General features: G+C 39.8%; 1 protein-coding gene across 2 annotated transcripts; it reads left to right on the top strand.

The window, feature by feature from the left end:
• Nucleotides 1-349: 349 nt before the first annotated feature.
• On the top strand, nt 350-20,740 carry atp6v1ba (ATPase, H+ transporting, lysosomal, V1 subunit B, member a). 2 transcript variants are annotated; one of them, XM_008428973.3, is made up of 15 exons: nt 350-563; nt 6,992-7,047; nt 7,153-7,251; nt 8,308-8,401; nt 8,992-9,069; nt 10,916-11,055; nt 11,757-11,858; nt 13,856-13,953; nt 14,074-14,197; nt 16,360-16,510; nt 16,715-16,797; nt 17,642-17,746; nt 18,046-18,175; nt 19,748-19,901; nt 20,027-20,740. In XM_008428973.3, exons 1-14 carry the CDS (start codon nt 455-457, stop codon nt 19,888-19,890), a joined length of 1,512 nt encoding a protein of 503 aa, XP_008427195.1. In that variant the 5' UTR covers nt 350-454; the 3' UTR covers nt 19,891-19,901; nt 20,027-20,740. The 2 variants fall into 2 exon arrangements, with proteins under 2 accessions (XP_008427195.1, XP_008427194.1); XM_008428972.3 differs by having other exon boundaries at nt 19,748-20,740.
• The last annotated feature ends 1,253 nt before the right edge of the window (nt 20,741-21,993 follow it).

Below are 21,993 nucleotides of genomic sequence, written 5' to 3' on the forward strand. Positions count from 1 at the left end.
AATGACAACTATCAAACTTAAACTGAAATGAGGTCATGACCTACAGAGGTCTTTGCAACCAACCACCCGAGTGTAATTAATCTAAATAGTGTGATAAAGTTCCTAGAATAAATTTGCTTTTCAGTAATATTCTAATTTATGGAATGGATCTATATACAGGTCGCATTATAAAGCAACTGGAAAGAGAAGTAAGCTATATTTGAAACATTGAAAGAAAAACATAATTTTAAAATACTTTTTAAAAATTAATTTTACAATAATTCAAAGCTTGTTTTCACAAGATAAGATGAGGGAAATCACGCTCTGGGTGAAGTTGATGTTTTTACTGTTTGCACATGCGCGCTTTCACCATAGGACTTCCGGTTCGTGACTGTCATATGACCTACCCTCTACTGTCATTTCTGATACTCCGTATCAGCACATTAAGCACCGAAAGCTTTCTTCAGCTATCATAATGGCAACACTGGTGGCAAATCGAGCAATGGATGTGAACAGCCTTGGAGCAGCTGCGAGGACACACACACAGGCTGTAACGAGGAATTACATCTCCCAGCCGAGGCTAAGTACGATGCTACACTGTTAGCTGCTAACTGTTACAGATAGCTGCAGCCATTGCTTGTTGGCTGTTGTTCATGCTACAGCTACGACGGAGAAATATAAAATGTTAATTTAATACGTGAACAATGTGAGCTTTTTATGGTAAGCAATTCCTGCCAATATACAGTTCATGAGTGTTTAGACAACAGATGTAAAACTCATTCTGGTTACATGAATCATGTAACGGTGCTAGCTAAAGGAGCAGTGACTTTGTTGGTCGACATTTAGTTCTGCTGAAACCTGGCACAGTGGACTGCGGAAATATATTTTTAATATCGACTTATTTTCTGTTATTGGTTGGGAAAGTTGTTTTTTTGTTTTTGTTTTGTTTTTTTGTTTCTGCATCGTCACCGTACCAAGAGCTAATAAGTTATGAAGCTAATTTCTATTTCGAACATGATATAAGTATAAATACTTCTATACTAATTAAGTAATTACGTGAGGAATGAGTTGATCTTTTCCTGATAGTACTACTAAAGGAGCGTTTGTTACATTTTGCATTAAACCTCGACGTGCCCAGTTCAACTGTTAACTGTCAGGACAGAGGATTAGCTAGCTGTGTTAGTCAGCTGACTTCACGAATGAGACGCGGAACGGGCTTTTGTTGAATGAAGGAGGGAAAACCTACATCGGTAACATCTGGTCCACCACCTCTGGAGTGTCTCTGTGTGCACACAGTGAGTAGTGGGATCTACTTCTGAGCTGAAATCTCAGAACTCTAGCATGATTAATAAATCAGGTGACAGACGGATGGTCGGTCATGTGACTCGATCACGTGCTTATTGTGGAAAAAAAATCCTTGCGCTTTCTAAGAAGTAGGTTCCGTTGACGGACAACTAAGAACATTCAAAACTAAAAAATTATTATTATTGCTGCCCTAGTCCTACCAACATAAAGTCACGAATACTCAGCATAAAACACTTCCATGTATTTTGATAACGTGACGTTGTACGTCCTTCCGTATTGCATGTTCGACATTGTCAGCCTGAACGGTTTTCTTGTGTAATATTTGCTTGATTGCTCTGACATAAACATAAGCTGCAGTCAGACGGAAGAGTGAATATTTGTTCTCTCATCATAGAGCCAGACCATCAAAATCTGCCATGTTATATTGGAACCAGTGGTTCTGCATTTAGTCCAGCTCTACAGAAACGTTGTAACCCTGTCAAAAGAGATGATTATGCAAAGAAGGATTCTTCATAGGATCGAGAAAATTATGGACAACCCTCTTCATGAGACTGTCTTAGGAAGGCAGAGCATCTTCTGTCAGAGGCTGCTTCGGATTCAGTGCAGTACAGACTGCTGCACCGAACAGCCATCACCATCTTCAATAACTCTTTGAAGAATCCAAATTAATGAGTTACAACAACAAGTATTTTTTTATTTGAATTTGAACATATTACTGTACCCTTCCATCTCAGAGCAAGTACACACATACCCTCACACTTAAAACCTTCCATTTCAATTTTACATATTTATGATTAATTTGGAGCACTGTTGCCTTGGAGCAAGAAGATCTTGGGTTTTTCTGCATGGAGTTTGCATGTTCTCCCTGTGCATGCCTGGGTTGTCTCTGGGTACTTCGGCTTCCTCCCACAGTCCAAAAACATGACTGGCAGGTTGATTGATCTCTATAAATTCTCCTCTTGTGTGTGTGCATGGTTGTTAGTCCTATCTGTCTCTGTGTTGCCCTGCGATGGACTGGCGACATGTCCAGGGTGACCTCACCTCTCGCCCGTTGACCGCTGGAGATAGACACCAGCAACCTTCCTATAAGATAATATATGGATGGATGTTTATTTTGCATGGGAATTCAGTGAAAATAATAATAATAAAAAAATCCCCAGTTGTTTTGCATCACGTTGCTTTCCTTTGATCTGCATGATGCATAGTTTTCAGCACTGACATGACATGGCCATGTCTCTGCTTGGTTGTAGTAACCCCAAACCTTCTTTCCCAGTTTGTGCAACTCTTCACTGTTACTTGTTTGGTGCAGAATGAAAGTCTGACAGCTGTGCGTTTTACTCTAGCAAAGCACCAGCCTATAAGATCACAGTGTTAAGGTGCTTTTTCACCATTGTATTAATTTGTGAACAGTCTAATGCATAAAGCCAGTAAAAAGCCTTGTCGAGACGGAGCTGGAAAATAAACAAATAAGGAGACTTCTCATCAGACCTTGTCTTTTCTTTTAAGAGGCCTTTGTCTCTCTCATGTCAAATGGGACAAAAGCTATTAGCAGGCGAAACGGCTCGTCTTTGTTTTAGTGGTGCATTCTGTCATTTAGCGCTATGAAAAGGAAACGAGCAAGGCACTATACTTCTTTGTGAAGATTTAATTATTGGTAATAATGTAGTCATGGTAAACAAATGTTTCATCTGTCATTACGAAAGTAATTTCTATAAAATCAGTGTTGAAACACCTCTGCAATTCACATTCTAATAAGGCTTAAGCAGCTAGCTTGTCAGTAGAAAAAAAAAAAAAGAGTCCAGTGGGCGGATGCCTTTATTCTTTTTCTGAAAGGACATTAAAATGTGAGCTTGGGCTTTGACACTATTTCTGTCTATAGCATGAAGAGACACCAGACCTCGTGAATGGTGCGACTGCTCATGATTCACTTCCCCATATTCCTCATCTTAAAAAAACAGGCGAGTGTGTTTTGGGGAAGTACGGCTGTATTTTGAAATTCACAAATCCCCAATCAGATCTGCTACATCAGCCCCCAACCATGGGACTTATCTGATACGATTCTGTCAATGATAACAATGCGGTGATCTTTGTTCGGCCTGTCGCAATAAGCAATAAATCAGTCAATCGCACGATAAATTAAAACAAGCTAAATTATTTTCACTTGCATTGTAATTGTTTTTCTTTTTCCCCCTCTCTCTTTCTACCAAAAATTAGATGATGAAGCTTAAAAGCATTAATCTTAATTAGCTGTTTTTTGGTTACAGAGACTTCATAACTCATTTTTTTTGTTGTTTGTTATTTTGCCCATTTATTTTGGATATTTAAGATGTCTTTTGGTTCCAGCGTTCAATGTCAAATAGATCTCCGCCGTAGGAGAGATCGATTTTCAGAGGCAGCCTTTGTAGCTAAAATTGCAACTAAACTAAACTTAAACAACTCTTTGAAGAGTTTGTCCTACTATAATTTAAACTGAAAATTAAAAAACCAACATGATTATGTAAAGAGAGACAAATGAGAGATCCTGAGCACCAGAGTTTGAGGCTGTCTGGGGCATTTGTGCTTCTGCTTTTTTTTCTTTCTTTTTTGTTGTCTCAGCTTTAAGAGGAAATTCTAACTTGAAATAAAAAGTAACATGTGGATCCCAGTTATTGCTTGTTTGTCCCCCGTGCCTCTCACTGTCTGCATGCGTTCATTTGCAGCAGGGATGAGGCCCTGCAGCTTTTAGGCAGCAAGCATTCCCATGTCCAGTTCAACTGTGGGAATCCCTTGAAGTAGAGGCTAAGATGTGATTGTGAAGCTGCACATCACAGCAGCCACTGCTTTGTGCTGTTCATTGATTGCCAGAATGATGATGCGCTCCCATCTTCATCCCAGCACCTATTCCCCCTTTTCCCTTCTCCCTTTGAGTCTCTCTCTCTTTCAGTGGGGAAATTGAATTGTGTTGGAATGCTCTGTGCCTCTTTTCTTTGCCACTTGAATGGGCTCTTTAGTATTTCGCACCAAGATGTCCTTCAGGGTGCGAGGTCAGGCTACCAAAACAGCTTCTAGTGGCGGATTAGAACCAATTAACATCTTTGTACACAAAGGGCTCTGGCAGCTGAACAGGCTGCAGGGTGACCCACACTGCTGTTGCATGCCAAGCCAGAGAACCGCTGCACTTGAGCAGAAATAGCAAAAGAGGGGTGGAGAAAGTTTTCCAAACCTAATGAGAAATGTTGCTCCTTCACACCCCATGAACATATAGTCCATTGAGCACTCGTTACCTTGTAAAATTAAAGAGCAAACCATGTACTTAATCACTACAATACATATAAGTGGGTACCTTGAACTATTGCTTTTTTTCTTTTTTCAAATGAAAGTAGAAACTGTATAAGGACAGCACTAGACTGGGGAGGTCAGCTGTTTCACAAAATCGTGAGGATTAGGCAGAGATTTTCTTCTTATCCTACCTTAATCTATCTGGATAGAGTTTCTAAAAGCACTGACTCATTCTGTGAAGAACGTCTGCTCTAGTGCAGACCAGCAGCCATACCTACTCCGGGAAGTATTTTTTCATCCCTTGTATAGGAACCTCCTTGATTACAGGTAACTCGGGGTGTCTGTGAGTCTTTAAAAAGTATTAAATGGTAAAAAGTCAAAATTGGCATATTTAAGGCCATTACACCCTTGTAAAAACGAGCCCATTGTTCTATGCTTCACTTCGTCCACAGGTTATTGTCTCTTGGTTATTGAGAAATGATTGTTTCCTCATGATGTGCACTCTGAGGTTTTAAATTGTATCCGATTGCTAACGTTTGCTTGGGATGTACACTATATTGCCAAATGTTTTTGCTCATCCATCCAAATGATCAGAATCAGGTGTTCTAGTCACCTCTATGGCCACAGGTGTTTAAAATAAAGCACCTCGGCATGCAGACTGTTTCTACAAACATTTGTGAAAGACTGGCTCGCTCTCTGGAGCTCAGTGAATACCAGCGTGTTACGGTGATAGGATCCCACCTGTGCAACAAATCCAGTCGTGAAATTTCCTCGCTCCTAAATATTCCACAGTCAGCTGTCAGCTGTATTAGAAAATGGAAGTGTTTGGGAATGACAGCAACTCGTTGAGCAAGAAGTGTTAGGCCACGTAAACTGACAGAGTGAGGTCAGCAGATACTGAAGCGCATAGTGTGAAGAGGTCACCAATTTTCTGCAGGGTCAGTCACTACAGACCTCCAAACTTCATGTGGCCTTCAGATGAGCTCAAGAACAGTGTACAGAGAGCTTCATGGGATGGGTTTCCATGGTGACCAGCTGCATCCAAGTCATACATCACCAAGTGCGATACAAAGCTTTGGATGCAGGGGTGTACAGCACGCCGCCACTGGACTCTAGAACAGTGGAGGCTCGTTCTCTGGAATGATGAGTCACGCTTCTCTATCCGGCAATCTGAGGGACCAGTCTGGGTTTGGCAGTTGCCAGGAGACACAATGCAGCCAGTACTTGTCTGACTGCATTGTGCCAAGTGTAGAGTTTGGTGGAGGGGGGATTATGTTGTGGGCTTGTTTTTCAGGAGCTGGGCTTGACCCCTTTGCTCCTGTGAAATGAACTATGAATGCTTCAGCAAACCAAGACATTTTGGACAATTCCATGTTCCCAACTTAGTGGGAACAGTTTGGAGCTGGACCTTCCTCTTCCAACATGACTGTCCACAAAGCAAGGTCCATAAAGACACGAATGACAGAGTCTGATGTGGATGAACTTGACTGACCTTCACAGAGTCCTGACCTCAACATGATAGAACACCTTTGGGATGAATTAGAGGAGAGACTGAGAGCCAGGCCTCCTCGTCCAACATCAGTATGTGACCTCACAAATAGTCTTCTGGAAGAATGGTCAAAAATCCCCATAAACACTCCTAGACCTTGTGGACAGCTTTCACAAAAGATTTGAAGCTGCTCTATCTACAGAGGGTGGAACAACAACATATTGAGCCCTATGGATTCAGAATGGGATGTCACTTAAGATCATATGTGAGTCAAGGCAGGCGAGCGAATACTTTTGGTAATACAGACTATGTAATTTGCCAGTTTGATGTAAGGAAGCTTACCGGAAATTGCCTGTGGTGTAAACAACCGACCTCCTCTGCGAAGAGAGAATATCTGAGCTGAACAAAATGGCTGTTGATGTTAAGTCAATATTTAGAAACGTGGTCGACACAGACTGAACAGCTTTTTTCAATTACTCCGCTGTCATGGATAAAACTACAGGCAGACTAAAATTCCAAAGTCCAGATGAGTCCAGTTGCAAATGGCAAATGACAACATTTGTAAAACACACAGTGCGTTTTTGTTTTTGCAAATGGAAAATGAGAGCTCTACAGAAAATCACCGACGGTACAAAAATGTACTTCAGCGAAGATGTTTGGGACAAAGTTAGGAAATATTAATTAACATTAGTCCTGATAGTCATGAAAGTATGCACAAGGGTTTACCGTTTAAAGATTTCTTTGAGACATATTTTGGCTTTGAGTTCTATTTTTACAAGGGAGATTTTCTTTTATTAATTGTGAAAAATATGAGATTCTATGTTTATTCAACGTTCTGTTGAACCACAGCTCTATTTGTGAAAATATACATTTAATGTCTCTGGCTCTTTATTTGTTGAGTTGTTTTCCTTCATTTCATTTATGTATGCTAAGTAAATGCATTGATGTCTTGTGTTTCAGCCTATTCCACTGTGTCTGGGGTAAACGGACCTCTTGTGATCCTGGACAATGTGAAGGTGAGGCTACTGGAAATATTCACCATGTCCTGACTGTAGCCTGGGATTTTTAGTTGAACAGTTGTAGCATCTGTAGTTGAAATGCGTAACCCTTCTGTGTGTCAGTTCCCCAGGTATGCTGAGATTGTTCATCTGACCCTCCCAGATGGCACCAGGAGGAGTGGCCAGGTCTTGGAGGTTATCGGCAGCAAGGCAGTTGTTCAGGTGAGAAACGGAGGACGATCTCTGTAGGACCAGAATAATCGACCAATAGTGAAAGAAGGTGAAAAAAAAACTATTATTGAGTAAATGTTTTGTTTTTGTTTTTTTAGGTTAGGAATTCCTTGAATAATTATTTATGGCAGGTTTTATAGAAGAACAAGGCTGGGTGATTTGAACACTCAGGTTTTTTTACTTGCAGGTTAGTTTTGTTAAAAGTCGCACCTCTTATTATTGTAGATGGGGTGTTGTCTACTTTATTTGTTCTTCCTGAACAGAAAAAAAAGAGCCTACATCTACAACCTGTTGTAGAGGGCCTTTTTTTCCTTACTTCATCAAAATCCCTGTATCGGGATTATGGGACCAGATGTGTCCAGAAACTCCACAACCTCAACTTTCATTCACTTTGTTTGAAGTCAAGTATATTGAGGCATGATCTCTTTTACAACACATTTCAAGCATTTTTTTTGCTTGTTTTTTAAGTCTGGCAGCACAGAAAGAAAGCTCATCACCTTATATTAACATTTTCTGCTGCTATTGGTGGAGCTAAATTATGACCAAACACTTTGCGAAGGAAGCAACTTTTCTATTAGAATCCTCTGTGTGTTTCCTGACCATACCAGATAGTCTATTATTGATTGAATACCATGGAAATTTTTGAAAACTTAAAAAAGAAGAACCCCCCCCCCAGATGATGCATGTTTGCAAGAAGCAGCAAAAATCTATTTGCCTTGAACATTCAATGATATTACAATGATGTTTATTCACTGTGTTTTTCCACTTGTGTGTCTGGTAATTACTTTCTTTGTTTGTTTGGATCATTCGATTTCGGAGAGATGGCTTTGGCTAATGTGTTTGCAGAGTTGCGACAAACATTATTAAAACGAGACCTCAAATAAACCTAAAAATTTGAGGCGTATGAATTTTAGACTAATTTCCGTGAAGATCACTCATAAGGTCATGCAGCAATTCTAACTATTGGGTGAACAGCAGTGGTATTTCCAGTGCAGTATGGAGAGTGTTTTCAGCCGCGGCACGTTCCGTCTGTTTGTGTCGCTGCAGGTGTTTGAGGGGACGTCGGGCATCGATGCCAAGAAGACGGCCTGCGAGTTCACTGGTGACATCCTGCGGACCCCGGTGTCAGAAGACATGTTGGGTACAAATCCCAGAGTTCCTTCAAATTTACTTATTAAACCTCAGACAACATTTCGACTCAGATTTAGCTGTTTTTGTTGTTTTTTTATTTATTTACAGACACCTCTGCTATTATATGCCTTTTTTTATTTTCACCTCCTCTGTGCTAATTTACTTGAATCATCTGACTCCTTAGTAAACTGAACAAAATATACCCTGAATCAAAGGCTTCATTTGATGTTCCTGAATGTCTCAATCAATGTGATTATCTCAGTGCAGCGCAAGGTTAAATACATTTGAGTGCAAACAGAAAGTAAACCTGCTTTTGTTTCTCAAGTGTCATTAATCATGTCCCTGAATATATAATTAATCATTTGTACTTGCTACTTGTGGGTTTGACGAGAGCCAATAGACCCTTACTTATAGTCTCCCTTAAGAGTTTGACAGAAAACAGAATAGATCAGACATCCGAGGGAGTAATCTAATAAATTTCTTTTTATTGCTGTCTTAGTAATGAATTCATCTGCCATATAAATCAGGCAGACATTTATCCAACCAAAGACATGATTAATTGTTGACTAAAAAATAATAAAAATAAAATCTTGCTTTCAGGGCGCGTGTTCAACGGCTCAGGCAAACCCATTGACCGCGGTCCCAGCGTTCTGGCTGAAGACTACTTGGACATCATGGGTACGACCTTGTTTTGGTTTTTGAGCATTTTAAATAAAGAAGTGTTGCAAAGTTGGCATGTCCCTGCGTACCGTTATGAGCAGGAACACTCTGGATACAGAGAGCTTTGGGGCTTTATCCAGGCATTTGTTATTTTAGTTTTTTATGTATCCATCAATCCATCCAGTCATTCACCCACTCATTCATTTATCCATCCACCCACTCATTCATTTATCCATCCACCCACTCACTGATCCATCCTCCCACCAACCCATCCAACCCATCCGTCCGTTCGTCCGTCCAACCAGCCAACCCTTGAAGTTGGGAGGGTTGCTGGTGCCTACCTCCAGCTAAAATAGCGGACAAGATGTGGGGTTCATCCTGGACAGGTCGCCAATCTGTCGCAGGGCAACACACAGGCAAACAACCATGCACACTCACACCTAGGGAGAATGTGGAGAGGCCAATTAACCTGACAGTAGTGTTTTTGGACTGTGGGAGGAAGCTGGAGAACCTGGAGAGAGCCCACCATACACAGGGAGAACATGCAAACTCCATGCATAAAGATCCCGGGGCGGGAATCGAACCCAGAGCCTTCTTGCTAGGCAACAGTGCTCAGTTTTGTCAATGTGAAATTCATTCTTAAGTTGATGTTTGGATATTTTCTTTGGGAAAAAACTGGTTGCCATCAAGTTTCATTGTCAAAATGTATGGGGTTCTGATGTCCACTGTAGTGGACACATCATATTTCAAAAATAAAAACTTTTTTTCCCAAAAAAATGTTTTCAGTATTCCAATTACCTTCCAAAAATTGTGGTATTTAAAAAAAATGGTGATTGGACAATATTTTTTTTCCTGGTAGTCAGGAGGCTATAGCAAAGCAGTATGGGTAACATGGGGACCTCATTATTGACCTCATTATTTCTAAAAATGTTTTCTGATGGTTTACATGGAAATTTTGCAAATCGCATCACCTTGCAGTGGAAAGGTTACGGTTACCCTAACCCTACTGGAATACTGTTTGCTTTTTGTTCTAAATTTTAATGTTTCTTAAAGTTTGGCTCAGTGTTAAGGTTTTTAAAATTTGATGTTTTGTCCTTAATGCATGTTCTTCAACATATTTGTTGTCTGAACATATATTTTTAAATGAAAATATATTTTGTAGATATTAATGAGGTGTCATTTTCAGCCTGAAAAATGACAATTCATTTTTATCAGCAGAAATAGGTTAGCTCCTGTTAATGTGAAGTTTCTGGATTATTTCAGCAGGAAGAGCTTTTATTTTAAACAACCAGAAGTATATTTGCATTGACATTTAATACTCATGACACTCTTTAGTGTCAGATCAGAAGTTTTTGAAAACGACAACCTTTAGGCAGGTATTAAGTGCTTTCTATTAAGTCCACATTTCTGGATTAAAGGATTTATTATTATTATTATTATTTGCCTGATGTATTATTCTAAGAAATTAAGTGTTGCATTTTCTTTAGTTGTGTGTAAAACAATACATCTAAAGAGGTAAATGGTAAAATGACTCCCTGAAATAAATGGACTCTCCAGTAATATTTGAACTTGTTGAGATGAACGTTTTCAGTGTGGCTGGAGTCTCAGAACCAGGTCCATCAACGCATCAATTTTCTGGGGTTGATATAGGTGGGGCATGAAACTGTTAACAACCGGAAACATGTCATCTCAACTTTTTACTGTGTATATTCAGATCTAAAGAAGGAATATTGACTTTTTGAGTTAATTGAATCAGTTCCTCAGTTAAAAAAGGCATGCTTTGCAGCACAGCTGATTTTTCTTTTTAAAGAAAAAAACAAGACAACATCTTCTGAAAGCCAAGTGTGTTTGTGTTCGATCGCAGGTCAGCCCATTAATCCTCAGTGCCGTATCTACCCCGAGGAGATGATTCAGACCGGCATCTCTGCCATCGACGGCATGAACAGCATTGCCAGAGGGCAGAAGATTCCCATCTTCTCTGCTGCTGGGCTGCCCCATAACGAGGTGAGATCTTCAGGTTCAATCATAGTTTTCCTTCCATTAAGTTCTGAAATATGTCAAGTATATATTAATAAGAAAAACGGATATATACCTCTAGTAAAGGACTAGTCACTGGCACTAGAGTGGGGCATAATTTTACAGCTGGTAAAATAACCATTGAGCTCTTCATCAATTTTACAAGTTGATTTGTAAAAGTGCAGTTGAGATGGTGTGCTTCCTGGAAGGTTGGAGAAACCCATCCGATCCCCAGAGATTACACCAGAGATGAGCAAATCCCATTGTTTGTATTTTCTTGCAACTTGCAGACAAACAAATCTAGTTCATTATGTCTTCAACTGTTTAGACTGGACCCTAAATTGCTCTAATCTACGAAAATACAATGAGATCCCTAACCCTATTCAAAATGTCAAACTCTAATGCCACCTCAGTTTGGACAAACAGAATTTGGGACAAACAGACGAGCTTGTTAAAGCTGGCTCACTTCACCTTCATGTTATTTTTACTTTTGCATTGGTCTGCTTTTAAATTTTTTTTTCCATTGTAGTTTTATCTTCTTCGGACTGTTTATCTGTTGCCTATTCATAATAATAATGCTTCATGTGAATCACTTGGAGCCAGCCTTGATGCGTTGCATCAACCCAGCCAGAAAACTATCTGGCATAGAAACCAGAAGAGTGGCTTTACGTGTGCTGCTCTCCTTTCAGATCGCTGCTCAGATCTGTCGCCAGGCTGGCCTCGTGCAGAAGCCCAAGGACGTGATGGATTACAGCGCTGAGAACTTTGCCATTGTCTTTGCAGCCATGGGGGTAAGCAAACAAATGACATCCTGAATCCTGCAGGTTTGTTACCAGCCACAGGCCCCCACTCTCCTATCGACCCCCGTTTCTAAAGTCAGCCTGAATTTGCACTGCTAATCCCTGAGGTGACGCCTTGCCCGCTTTCTCTAACGTTCCCTTTTATTCATCAGGTGGATTTAACCTTTAAGTTCATCTTTTTACTTCTGCACTTGTGAGCATATTCTCCAGCCACGAAGGGAAGTTCCTTATTCAACAGTCTTTTCACACCTTCAGGCTTGGCAGTATCAGGTTCTCTGCCTCTCAGCTGCTCCTTCTGGCTGCAGTAATGCCTCCTTTGTGACAACTTGACCCTCTCCCGACACATACATGCACACAAGGGTTTGTGTCTCTCTAGCTAAATGCTGATCTGTCCTTCTGCCTTTCATTGGGCAGTAGCATGTGAAGAGGCACATGGATGTGCATTTTCAAAAGGAAATGATGCATATTGTAACAGTACTGCATATCTTTATTGCGGGGCGGGTGGGAGGGGACCAAACGGAAAGCATTAATAGTTTTTTTTTTTTTTCCTCTCTCTTGCACAGCTCAGGTTCTCTGGCTTTTTTCTGTCTCTAAGTCAGCTTTGATAATTCAACATCTATTGTCATAATATTTGACAATAGATGTTGTCAAATATTATGACACTGATTTATGATGAATTTTGTACCCAAATTTCATATGGGGAAAATTTCTCCTGTTATTGTACTATTCTTCATCATTCATACTCCCAATGTCTGAACCATTTGGTAGGACCCCAAGTTGCTTCTACCAAGGTCATTGAGCACCAACGACAGGTCGCCCATCCATCATACACATTTTTAGTAAACCTTACTCAAGGTTTCCTCCAGAAAACTTGCTAAGCCTGGCACTCGGGGCGCTACGGCAGTCATCCAGCCACCCGCCTTGTTCTTGAGTTAAAAAATGTTTAAAGTTGACAGAAAATTTAAAAATATCATTTTATAGTTATGCCTTTTTAGAAGACTGGAAGATTAATACCTGACCGCCAACTATAAAGTCTTATAAAAGGCAATCATAAAAAATAAAAAAAACTAATAAATTAACAATGCTTAGCCTGGTGGGGGCACAAGTAAAGCCTGCTGTTCCCCAGGTCCCTACCTCATGTTCGAGCCTTTCTAAGAGAACAGTGTGGCCAACTGGATGAAATTATTAGTGACTTTCACAGGCTTATAATAGATTGAGGGAAACGCTGCTTACTGTTTAACTGGGGAGACGTGGCTGAATCAGTTTTTAATTCCATTTGCTTTTAGTCATGTAAACGGATGAAAGAATGACCTCATCACATCCGGTGGTTTACTGTAAATGACTACAAATGAGAAAATGTAGGTTTGACATTTAGAAGAGGCGTTTTTGCTGAAGCATTGGTCTTTCGGGCTTTCAGCAAGAGAATTTACTTTTGTGTATCAGATAAGCTGCTTCACAGTAAAACAAAAGGATAAATCAGCAAAATCAAATAATTTAATCAAGTTGGGAAGATGTACTTACAGCCATAGGGGGACAGCCACTGCCCCCACCCATAGTTTTTAAACTACATGAGGTTTAAAAATTCAACTAAGATTCTGTGTTCGGTATGTTAGAAATATTTACATCAAATCTTTTTTCTTAGTCGTTTACTGCAGTCTGAACCGCCATTGACGGGGCTTGTTCATCAGGAATACCAATCACTGAGCGAGCAGAAGATGCTAGGAAGTTACCGCAATACTTTTTGTACCAGTTAACACACTGAGTTTGAAACCATCTCCCTTTAGCTTTAATTTTATTTCATTATTCTTTTTTTATTATTCTTTAAGCACAGAATAATAATATACCATTGATATTTAATGCTCAGAGATCAAACTTTGATCTTTAAACCTATCTGATCGTTCCAACAGTGTTTCTGATAAAATGTGTGAATATTGGTTGTGGTCAGAATGATTGAACAAAAGATTCTTAATGACCTTGTGTTGTCTCAGGTCAACATGGAAACTGCTCGTTTCTTTAAGTCGGACTTTGAGGAAAACGGCTCCATGGACAACGTCTGCCTTTTCCTCAACCTGGCTAACGATCCCACGTAAGACACACATGGAAACCGTTTACTGTCTTCTGCGGCTTTACACCGGAACACCATTTTATTTTCTTTCTTTACTTTAGCAAAGTTAAGTGTTTTTATATGTTTTCTGTTCCTTACCAGAATTGAGCGCATAATTACACCCCGCCTGGCATTGACCACAGCAGAGTACCTGGCTTACCAATGTGAGAAACACGTTCTGGTCATCCTCACTGACATGAGCTCCTACGCCGAAGCCCTGAGAGAGGTACTAGAACCATTTCTACTACATCTGACATGTGTGCAGTGATCATTGTAGCAAGTGAAAGCATTGGAAATGGAACTGGCCCAAGCACTAAACCCTGTGGTGCTTTATAAGTAACCCTGGAGAGTGAAGAGGATTCACTAGTGACATAAACAAAGTGGAGTCTGTCCAACAGGATCCAAACAGCCCGGTGCTGTTCCCCAGGTCCCTACCTCATGTTTGAGTCTTTTTAAGAGAACAGTGTGGCCAACTGGATGAAATTATTAGTGACTTTGACTGTTGCTTTTTCCCATTGCAATGATGAGCTCTAAGACCTGACTCAAACTTCTCAAACAGCTCTCGGAGAAAGTAGGTAAAAGGGTAACACTTTATTTGACTGGGTGGAGTCTTTATGAATGCCTGCGTGTTATCATGAGGTGTCATTCTGTAAATAAGGACACTTTTAATGCAAAGTTGCTCTAAAAGTTGCATTGAAAGACCATTAAAAGTACCAGCTTTGCATTAAAAGTGTCATTATTTACCGAATGACACTTCATAAGACTCATAGAGATCATAAAGACTCCTTCATGTTCATAACAGATGTTATGTCATGTTTATGACAGTGTCATGTCAGTCTTATGCACACCCTGTCAAAGTGTTACCAGTAAAAGTAGCTATTTAATTTATTAAGGCAATTTTTAAAAAGTTCTAAACGTAGAGCTTCACTTTTTTGCTTTTAAATAATTAGCTGAGTATGTGGTCTAACATACAGTTTGATTGGTTAGATGAAGCTAGTACTGTGGATTACTCGGCTAGAATTCAGCAATCTAAACCCAGATCCATTATTCCCGTCAGTGCCAAACTATTTGATGACCTTGTTACCATAGATATACAGAGAATTAAATTTTTTATAGGATCTATTTTATTTATGAAGAGTTCCACTGCCCACAGCTGAGGGAGTGGGTGGCTCAACAGAGCTGTGACTCTGCAAGTGGAACAACTGAACTAAGGAGAAACCTTGGATTGCTCCTCTGTTTATATGCTCTTCTACTTTAGTGAGCAGTTTTATTTTATACAGAGCGTGGTCTTTCTTTATTTTCCCAGAACACTAAAGAAGAGTGGGAATACACACCAAAGAAACAACACTTTGTCTCATTTCACACAAAACAAACAAGCAAACTAAAATGTTTAATTTGTGGAATTTCTAAGGGAGAAAAAAAAAGCCAAATATGGTCCGAAACTGAAAAACTTAAACACAAAAGACCTGACTGAGAGCACACAGAGGGAAAACGAATGAATTCTCAGGAACCTGAGAAGAATTCCATTGTGCCGCTGGAATCCTCCTTCCCGTGTTGTACGGTTTGCTGTCTCGATGTGTCGCCAGCACAATGGAGGTCTTTAAATGATGCACGTGCATGTTCCCTTTCTGTGGTGGCTGGCCATAACCTTGGTCCATGTACAGCTGCAGCAATTGTCAGCTAATACCCAGACAGCTTCGTGGGCAATTCAGTCCATACAAAGAGCCAGGACATCATCACTTACTTCCATTCTCATTCATATGTGAAGGTTGAGTTTTGTCGCATTGAGTCGACTGTTCACGAGTGCACCGTGCCCATTAACCTTTGAATCCAAGGATAAATGGGATGCATTTTCTTACCTTCTTACTGCGATTTCACTTGACTTGATGTCAGCTTTGCTCTCGGTCATTTCCGTGGAGCGTCTGAAAGCAGAATTTGCAACATGGATAAACAGATGTTTGCCTCCGCTGACGCCTCATTAAGAAGTTATCACCCCCCCCAAAAAAAAATCAAAATTATTTATCAACATAGTTTCTGGCTGAAATGACAAAGTAAGAAACTTTGAATAAATGTTATCAATTTAGTACTTTTATGACATGACATGATATTGTACATTCACGACTTTGATATTTCTAACACATTTGCAAAAAAGCTTCTTTTTAAAAAAGTTACATATGTCAGCTTTAATAAATGACGTTATTTGAAACGGTCTTGTTTTCCTTTTTTCTTTTGTATTACCTTTGTCTGATAGAATTTTATTGTTTTTATCAGAAACTCTGAATCAGTGGCAGCACAGAGAGGACAGAAAGTGATTGAACTGAGAAGAAATGGCTTCTTGTGTTCTTTGACAAAAATAACTTTTTTTTTTTTTTTTTTTTTGCCTGTCAGGTCTCTGCTGCTCGAGAGGAAGTGCCCGGCCGCCGAGGCTTCCCGGGTTACATGTACACTGACCTGGCCACCATCTACGAGCGCGCCGGTCGAGTAGAGGGAAGGAACGGCTCTATCACCCAGATCCCCATCCTCACCATGCCCAACGACGGTGAGCAGCAACAACACACTCCATGGCTCTCATAGTTTATTCAGACTATGGTTTTATCAGCCTACTCCAGCACTAAGAATAGTCATGATTGCTTAATTTTGTCAAATAGTTCTTCTACTACAGTTATTGAATACGGCTGGGGATTGTCTGTATTTTTAAGGACACATTTTGAATTGACAAAAACTTTTGTTTTTGTTTTCCCAGACATCACCCATCCAATTCCTGATCTCACTGGATATATCACAGAAGGCCAGGTCTACGTCGACAGACAGCTGCACAACAGACAGGTTGGAGAATTTCCGAAGCTCTTTATATAAACATGTCTTGCTCTTCGTCGCCTAAAACAAAGCAAAATTCTGAGTCCCTGTTGTGCTCTAAGCACTGCAAGAAAATGGTGTATTGTAGTGTAATAGTAGTCTTCTTATTTATTTATCTGGGATTAGGCTTGTTAAGATAACACATTTTGCTGGCGATAAATTGTCACTTAAGTTATTGTGATAAACGATAATGTTGTTTTCAGACCATTTTAAAGTAATGTAATGGAAATGGCATAATAATGCAAGAGTCCTTTGTCAAAGATTAATAAGATTTACTGTAAATCCTAAAGAACATCTAACACTGCGACAGGAAGTCATTTTAAATATCCAAAATAAATAAACAAAATATACAATGAATTCTGAAGCATGTAAACTAAACTGTGTTTCCAAAAAAGGGCTGGTTAGGACCGACAATAAAAAAAACGATAAATCATGCAAATAGGAATGATTGAGCTTGTTTTAATTGATCATTAATGGATTAATTGATTTATTACGACTGGGCTAGGTGGAATTTCGTAACAGGAAATCAGTTTCACATCTGTTTGAAACATTCCTGATGGTGAACACGAATGCTAAAGTTTTCTTAAAGTTATCCAGAACAGACTTGAATCCTAGATGTTTACATCAGCGAAGCCGTGCTGCTCACACCGCCACCGTTAGTCAGTAAACCATTCATTCTGTAAATGAACATAGTGAGCTTCTGCATTCTGGGATATGAACTGCTTATATTCTGAAAGAGAATAAAACTGTTACTAAATGTTCCTGCTTCCTGCTCAGCTCTGTTCATTACACACTTTACACTTGTGTGTTTTAGATCTACCCACCCATTAACGTGCTGCCCTCGCTGTCTCGTCTGATGAAGTCAGCTATCGGTGAAGGGATGACCAGGAAAGACCACGCCGATGTGTCCAACCAGCTGGTAACAAATCCCATCCAAGGCAATGGTTTAAGGCAGTGGTGCCCAAAGTCAGTCTTGGAGGGCCGGCATCCTGCGTGTTTCAGATCCTCCCTGGTGGTAGTAACAACCTCCTCAGCATGTCAGTAACGTTTTTAGGATTTTTAATGAGCCATCATTTGATCCAGGTGTGTTAAACCAGGGAGAGAAGTAAAACACGCAGGATGCCGGCCCTCCAGGCACCACTGGTTTAAGGTGTGGCCAGTGATGTTCAAAGAGCAGCCATCATCAAGACCATGATGTGTCCCTGTGTTTGCTTCCAGTATGCCTGTTACGCCATCGGTAAAGACGTCCAGGCCATGAAGGCTGTGGTGGGAGAGGAGGCCCTTACCTCTGACGATCTCCTCTACCTGGAGTTCCTGCAGAAGTTTGAGAAGAATTTTATTGCTCAGGGTAAAAAACGAAGAACAATAACTTGTGATGAAGTTATTTCAGATATATATATATATATATATATATATATATATATATATAAAACGTCATCGTTCATAGATACAGACATGTTTTTATGACTTCAATATAACAATAGGTAAAAAGACATTTTTCTGGCAGCTGCACCTAAAATGTAGGATTCTTTGAAAGCCTATACTGTAGAGCTGCTGGAAGAAAAACTTGCCCTTCACTACATATTCAGTGAAAACCAGACCACTCTGCTTGGTCTGGGCTCTTGGCTGTGAGAAATGATTACTTCCTGGAGGCGTGGACAGATTGAGATTTTACATTTCACCCAATCACTAACGCTGAAGCTTATCTGAAATTGGCTGCGTTGTAAACAACCATCCTCCACTGCGAAGAGGGAAGTGCTGAGCTGAACGAGGCGACTGTTATTGTTAATTCAATATTTAGAAGTGTGACCAACAAGGACTGAACAGCTTCATTTACTTCCTCTGCTGCCATTGCTAAAACAACAAGCGGACTAGAAGTCTAAAACGGCGCAGAAAATTGATGTCATCGTTCACAACCTCTCCTTCTGTTCATTGATTGGCCCAGTCAGAAATCGACCAGAAAGAATCCGAGTGAAAGGGAGAAAGCCGTTTGTGCTGTAAGCGAGAATATTTTCTGAGCAAAATTGGACAGGAAGGCCAGTCTGTATATTCAGCTCAACCATTAGGCACCATTTTCATAACATGTCTAGTCAGGGCCTCCTACTGGAATCAGTCCAGTAGGATGGGTTTTGGCTAAACGTACAACATGCCTAAAGGTTGTTTATCAATTTAGGTGTTTATTAGAGCCATTATGTGCAATTGTGACCTGTCTTGTTGAGCCGTTTCTTATTCTTAGACACATCATTGGTTCAAAGACATAACCAAGAGGCTGAAAATAAATTTTACATTTATGCCCATGATGAGGAAAAAAAACTTTTAGATTTCAAAAGAGCATTTTAAATACTTGTCCAGTGTCATAGCAGAACAAACAGAGAATACTGGTGTTTGGCAAAATCAGGGTTTCCCTCAGTGTATTATAAGCCTAGCGGGTCACCAGGCTTTACTTGTGCCCCCACCAGGCTAGGCATTGATTATTTATTTAAAGTCTTTTTAAAATGTTTGCATTTTAAGACTTTACAGTTGGTGATCAGACATTAATCTTGCCAATCTTTTAATAACACATAATTATCAAGTGATATTTTCAAACTTTTTGTAAACTTTAAACATTTTTTAACTCAAAAAAACGACATGCCGCTGGATGAATGCCTGCCCTGGCGCCCAACCACCAGGCTTAGCAAGTTTTCTGGGGGAAACCTTGAAAATGTTGATGTAAATTTCTGCCCTTAAATTTTAGCCAAGTCCATGGATCTCTAGATCTTTCAAAGTGTTCAAATCAGCCTTTGATCTGGGTTTAAAACTAAACTGATAAATAATTGTCTGTTTGTCAGACACCCACCATCTTGCCTCTCTCTGAACTGTTTGAGTGGATGTGGCATATGCGGTTCTGGTGGTTAATGTGTGTGGCCCTGCTCTCCCTCAGGCCCGTATGACAACAGGACTGTTTTCGAGACTCTGGACATCGGCTGGCAGCTGCTGCGAATTTTCCCCAAGGAGATGCTGAAGAGGATTCCTCAGAGCACCTTGGCTGAGTTCTACCCCAGAGAATCTGCTGCTCGCCACTAAGGCTCGTTTAGGTCCGCCTCTCTCCTCTCCTCGTTGTTTTTTTCCTTCCCTTTTTCCTCACCTACAATCTTTCACCCTCGTGGCCTCGGCAGCTTGTGTCGTCAAGCCTCGACTCATCTTCACTTTTCACCTCCAGGTCGACTCTGTCTGTAAATCACCTCCGCCTTCAGCACCTCCGCCCTCCCCTTACCCTCATTCAGGAAGAGGACAGACCTTTCCGATATGTGGTTGTACTGTAGTTTATCTGTATTCTCCAGTCAAGAGTGGAAAGTGTTGGTGGTTCTAGTATCTGTTTTTAAGTGCAAACTGGTGAACATATCATAGTAGTTTGAGATCAGTCCTTATTTATTATAACCTTCTGTCGATCAACACACGTTGACTCCAGAAACAAACCAGGTAAAGAAAGTTGCATCTATATTTCTAAATTAAGGGACAAATTTAAACGTCATTGATTCAACTTCCTAGTACCGTATTGCTATTAATTGAAAATGCTTTTATTGTCATGTTTTTTGTTCTTTTTTTGTCGTTGCTTGCAGAAAACTGCTGTTAATTTCTTTTTTTTCTTTTTTTAATTGCAGTCGCATCAAATTCAAACCTCTTTAGAAAATCCACCCAAAGATGTGGATATTAAACGGATCAGAAGTTTGTTGTATGTTTTCCCATATTTCCTCTTATATGGGCTCACTGGCCTCATCACATAACGGTGCAAGTTTACATTATTTGTGTTTTTGTTGATAAGGTTATATAAACATATAATGAACATTCCCAACTGTGTGCAAAAAATGATTTGTTGTGCAGATATAGCCGTTTGTGAGCATGTGTATGTGAATAAATTAATATGTAAACCCTTTGCTGTTCCTCTTTCTTGAACCGCGTTGGCGTCTTTATTTTTTGTTTGACATAAGTATTCAAGTTAGACGTACAGTGGTGATGTTCTGACCTGCTGATAACTGATTGTTCATGATAGAAATGCTTTTAACAGATTAGCTGTTAACATTTCAAATCAAGAAGTTTTTCCATGATATCAAAGAAAAGCTCTTGGAATAAATTATTTGCTTATTCTGGGATCTAACAAAAAGCTCTTTTACCATCAATGTTAGATAAAGCTGTGAAAATCTCATTAAGTTAATCATTATTAAAATTAGATTTACCAATAAGGGGTAATGAATTGAATCCTGATTTAACAATTCAACATTACATTGAAATCACCCAGCTTTATTTTTCTGAATATATAAGAACCAATCTGTGCATATTTTTTTCCGGTCACTTCAGTAGCTGATCTGCCAGCTTCTTACTAAAATTTAGGCATAGAAGTGTATATTTATGATAATCTTACACTGAAACACAGAATCGGGAAAAGAAAATGGCCTTCAAAATCAAGTTCTGGTTGAAGGCGCTGCTGCTTGAGATGCTCATGAATTAGTTGTTCAAAAACCAAAAGAATAAAAGATGCCTTTGAACAAACAATGAGCTAATAAAGTTACTTGGCTATTTAAAATTCCAACTTCTAAATTCAGCTGCCTATAGTGACTGACTTGTTTTACTTTTGTGAAGTCTAACTTAATGTTCATTTTATCTGATTGAGGAGCGTTTAAACTGGCAGCAATCTGAGACGTTAGCATTTCATATGGACTGTTGAGAAAAATAAACATGTTTATAGGCATGTTTAATGTCATTTGTGGAAACTCACCACCCAGCTGTTTGAGTGAAGAGAAGGAGAGTCTGTTTGGCTACTTAGAATTTAGCCCCGATTCAGCAGCGGATACACGGGTTTCCTGTAACGTTAAGTTGTTTCTCCACTATTAGCACAGCTGCAGGAAGGCGGCAGCTCACTCAATGATAAGACTCTCCTGGCTCTGACTGCCTGTTTCTGACTGGGTGGAGTGTTTCTGCAGATGGCAGTAGGACCACATGGAAGAGTTAGAAGGGCTTGAATTTCTTTTTTTTTTTTTTTTTACATGTACGTCTCACTGTCACGTCATAGTGACATTTTTAATAAGTGTATTTGGTAACACTTTATTTGACAGAATTTTCATAAGATTTACAAGACAGTGTCATAAACATGACATGACATCTGTTATGATCATGAAGGAGTTAAGAATG

The sequence above is a fragment of the Poecilia reticulata genome, chromosome 15 (genome assembly GCF_904066995.2).
Source record: "Poecilia reticulata chromosome 15, P_reticulata-male-v2, whole genome shotgun sequence".
Taxonomy (NCBI): domain Eukaryota; kingdom Metazoa; phylum Chordata; class Actinopteri; order Cyprinodontiformes; family Poeciliidae; genus Poecilia; species Poecilia reticulata.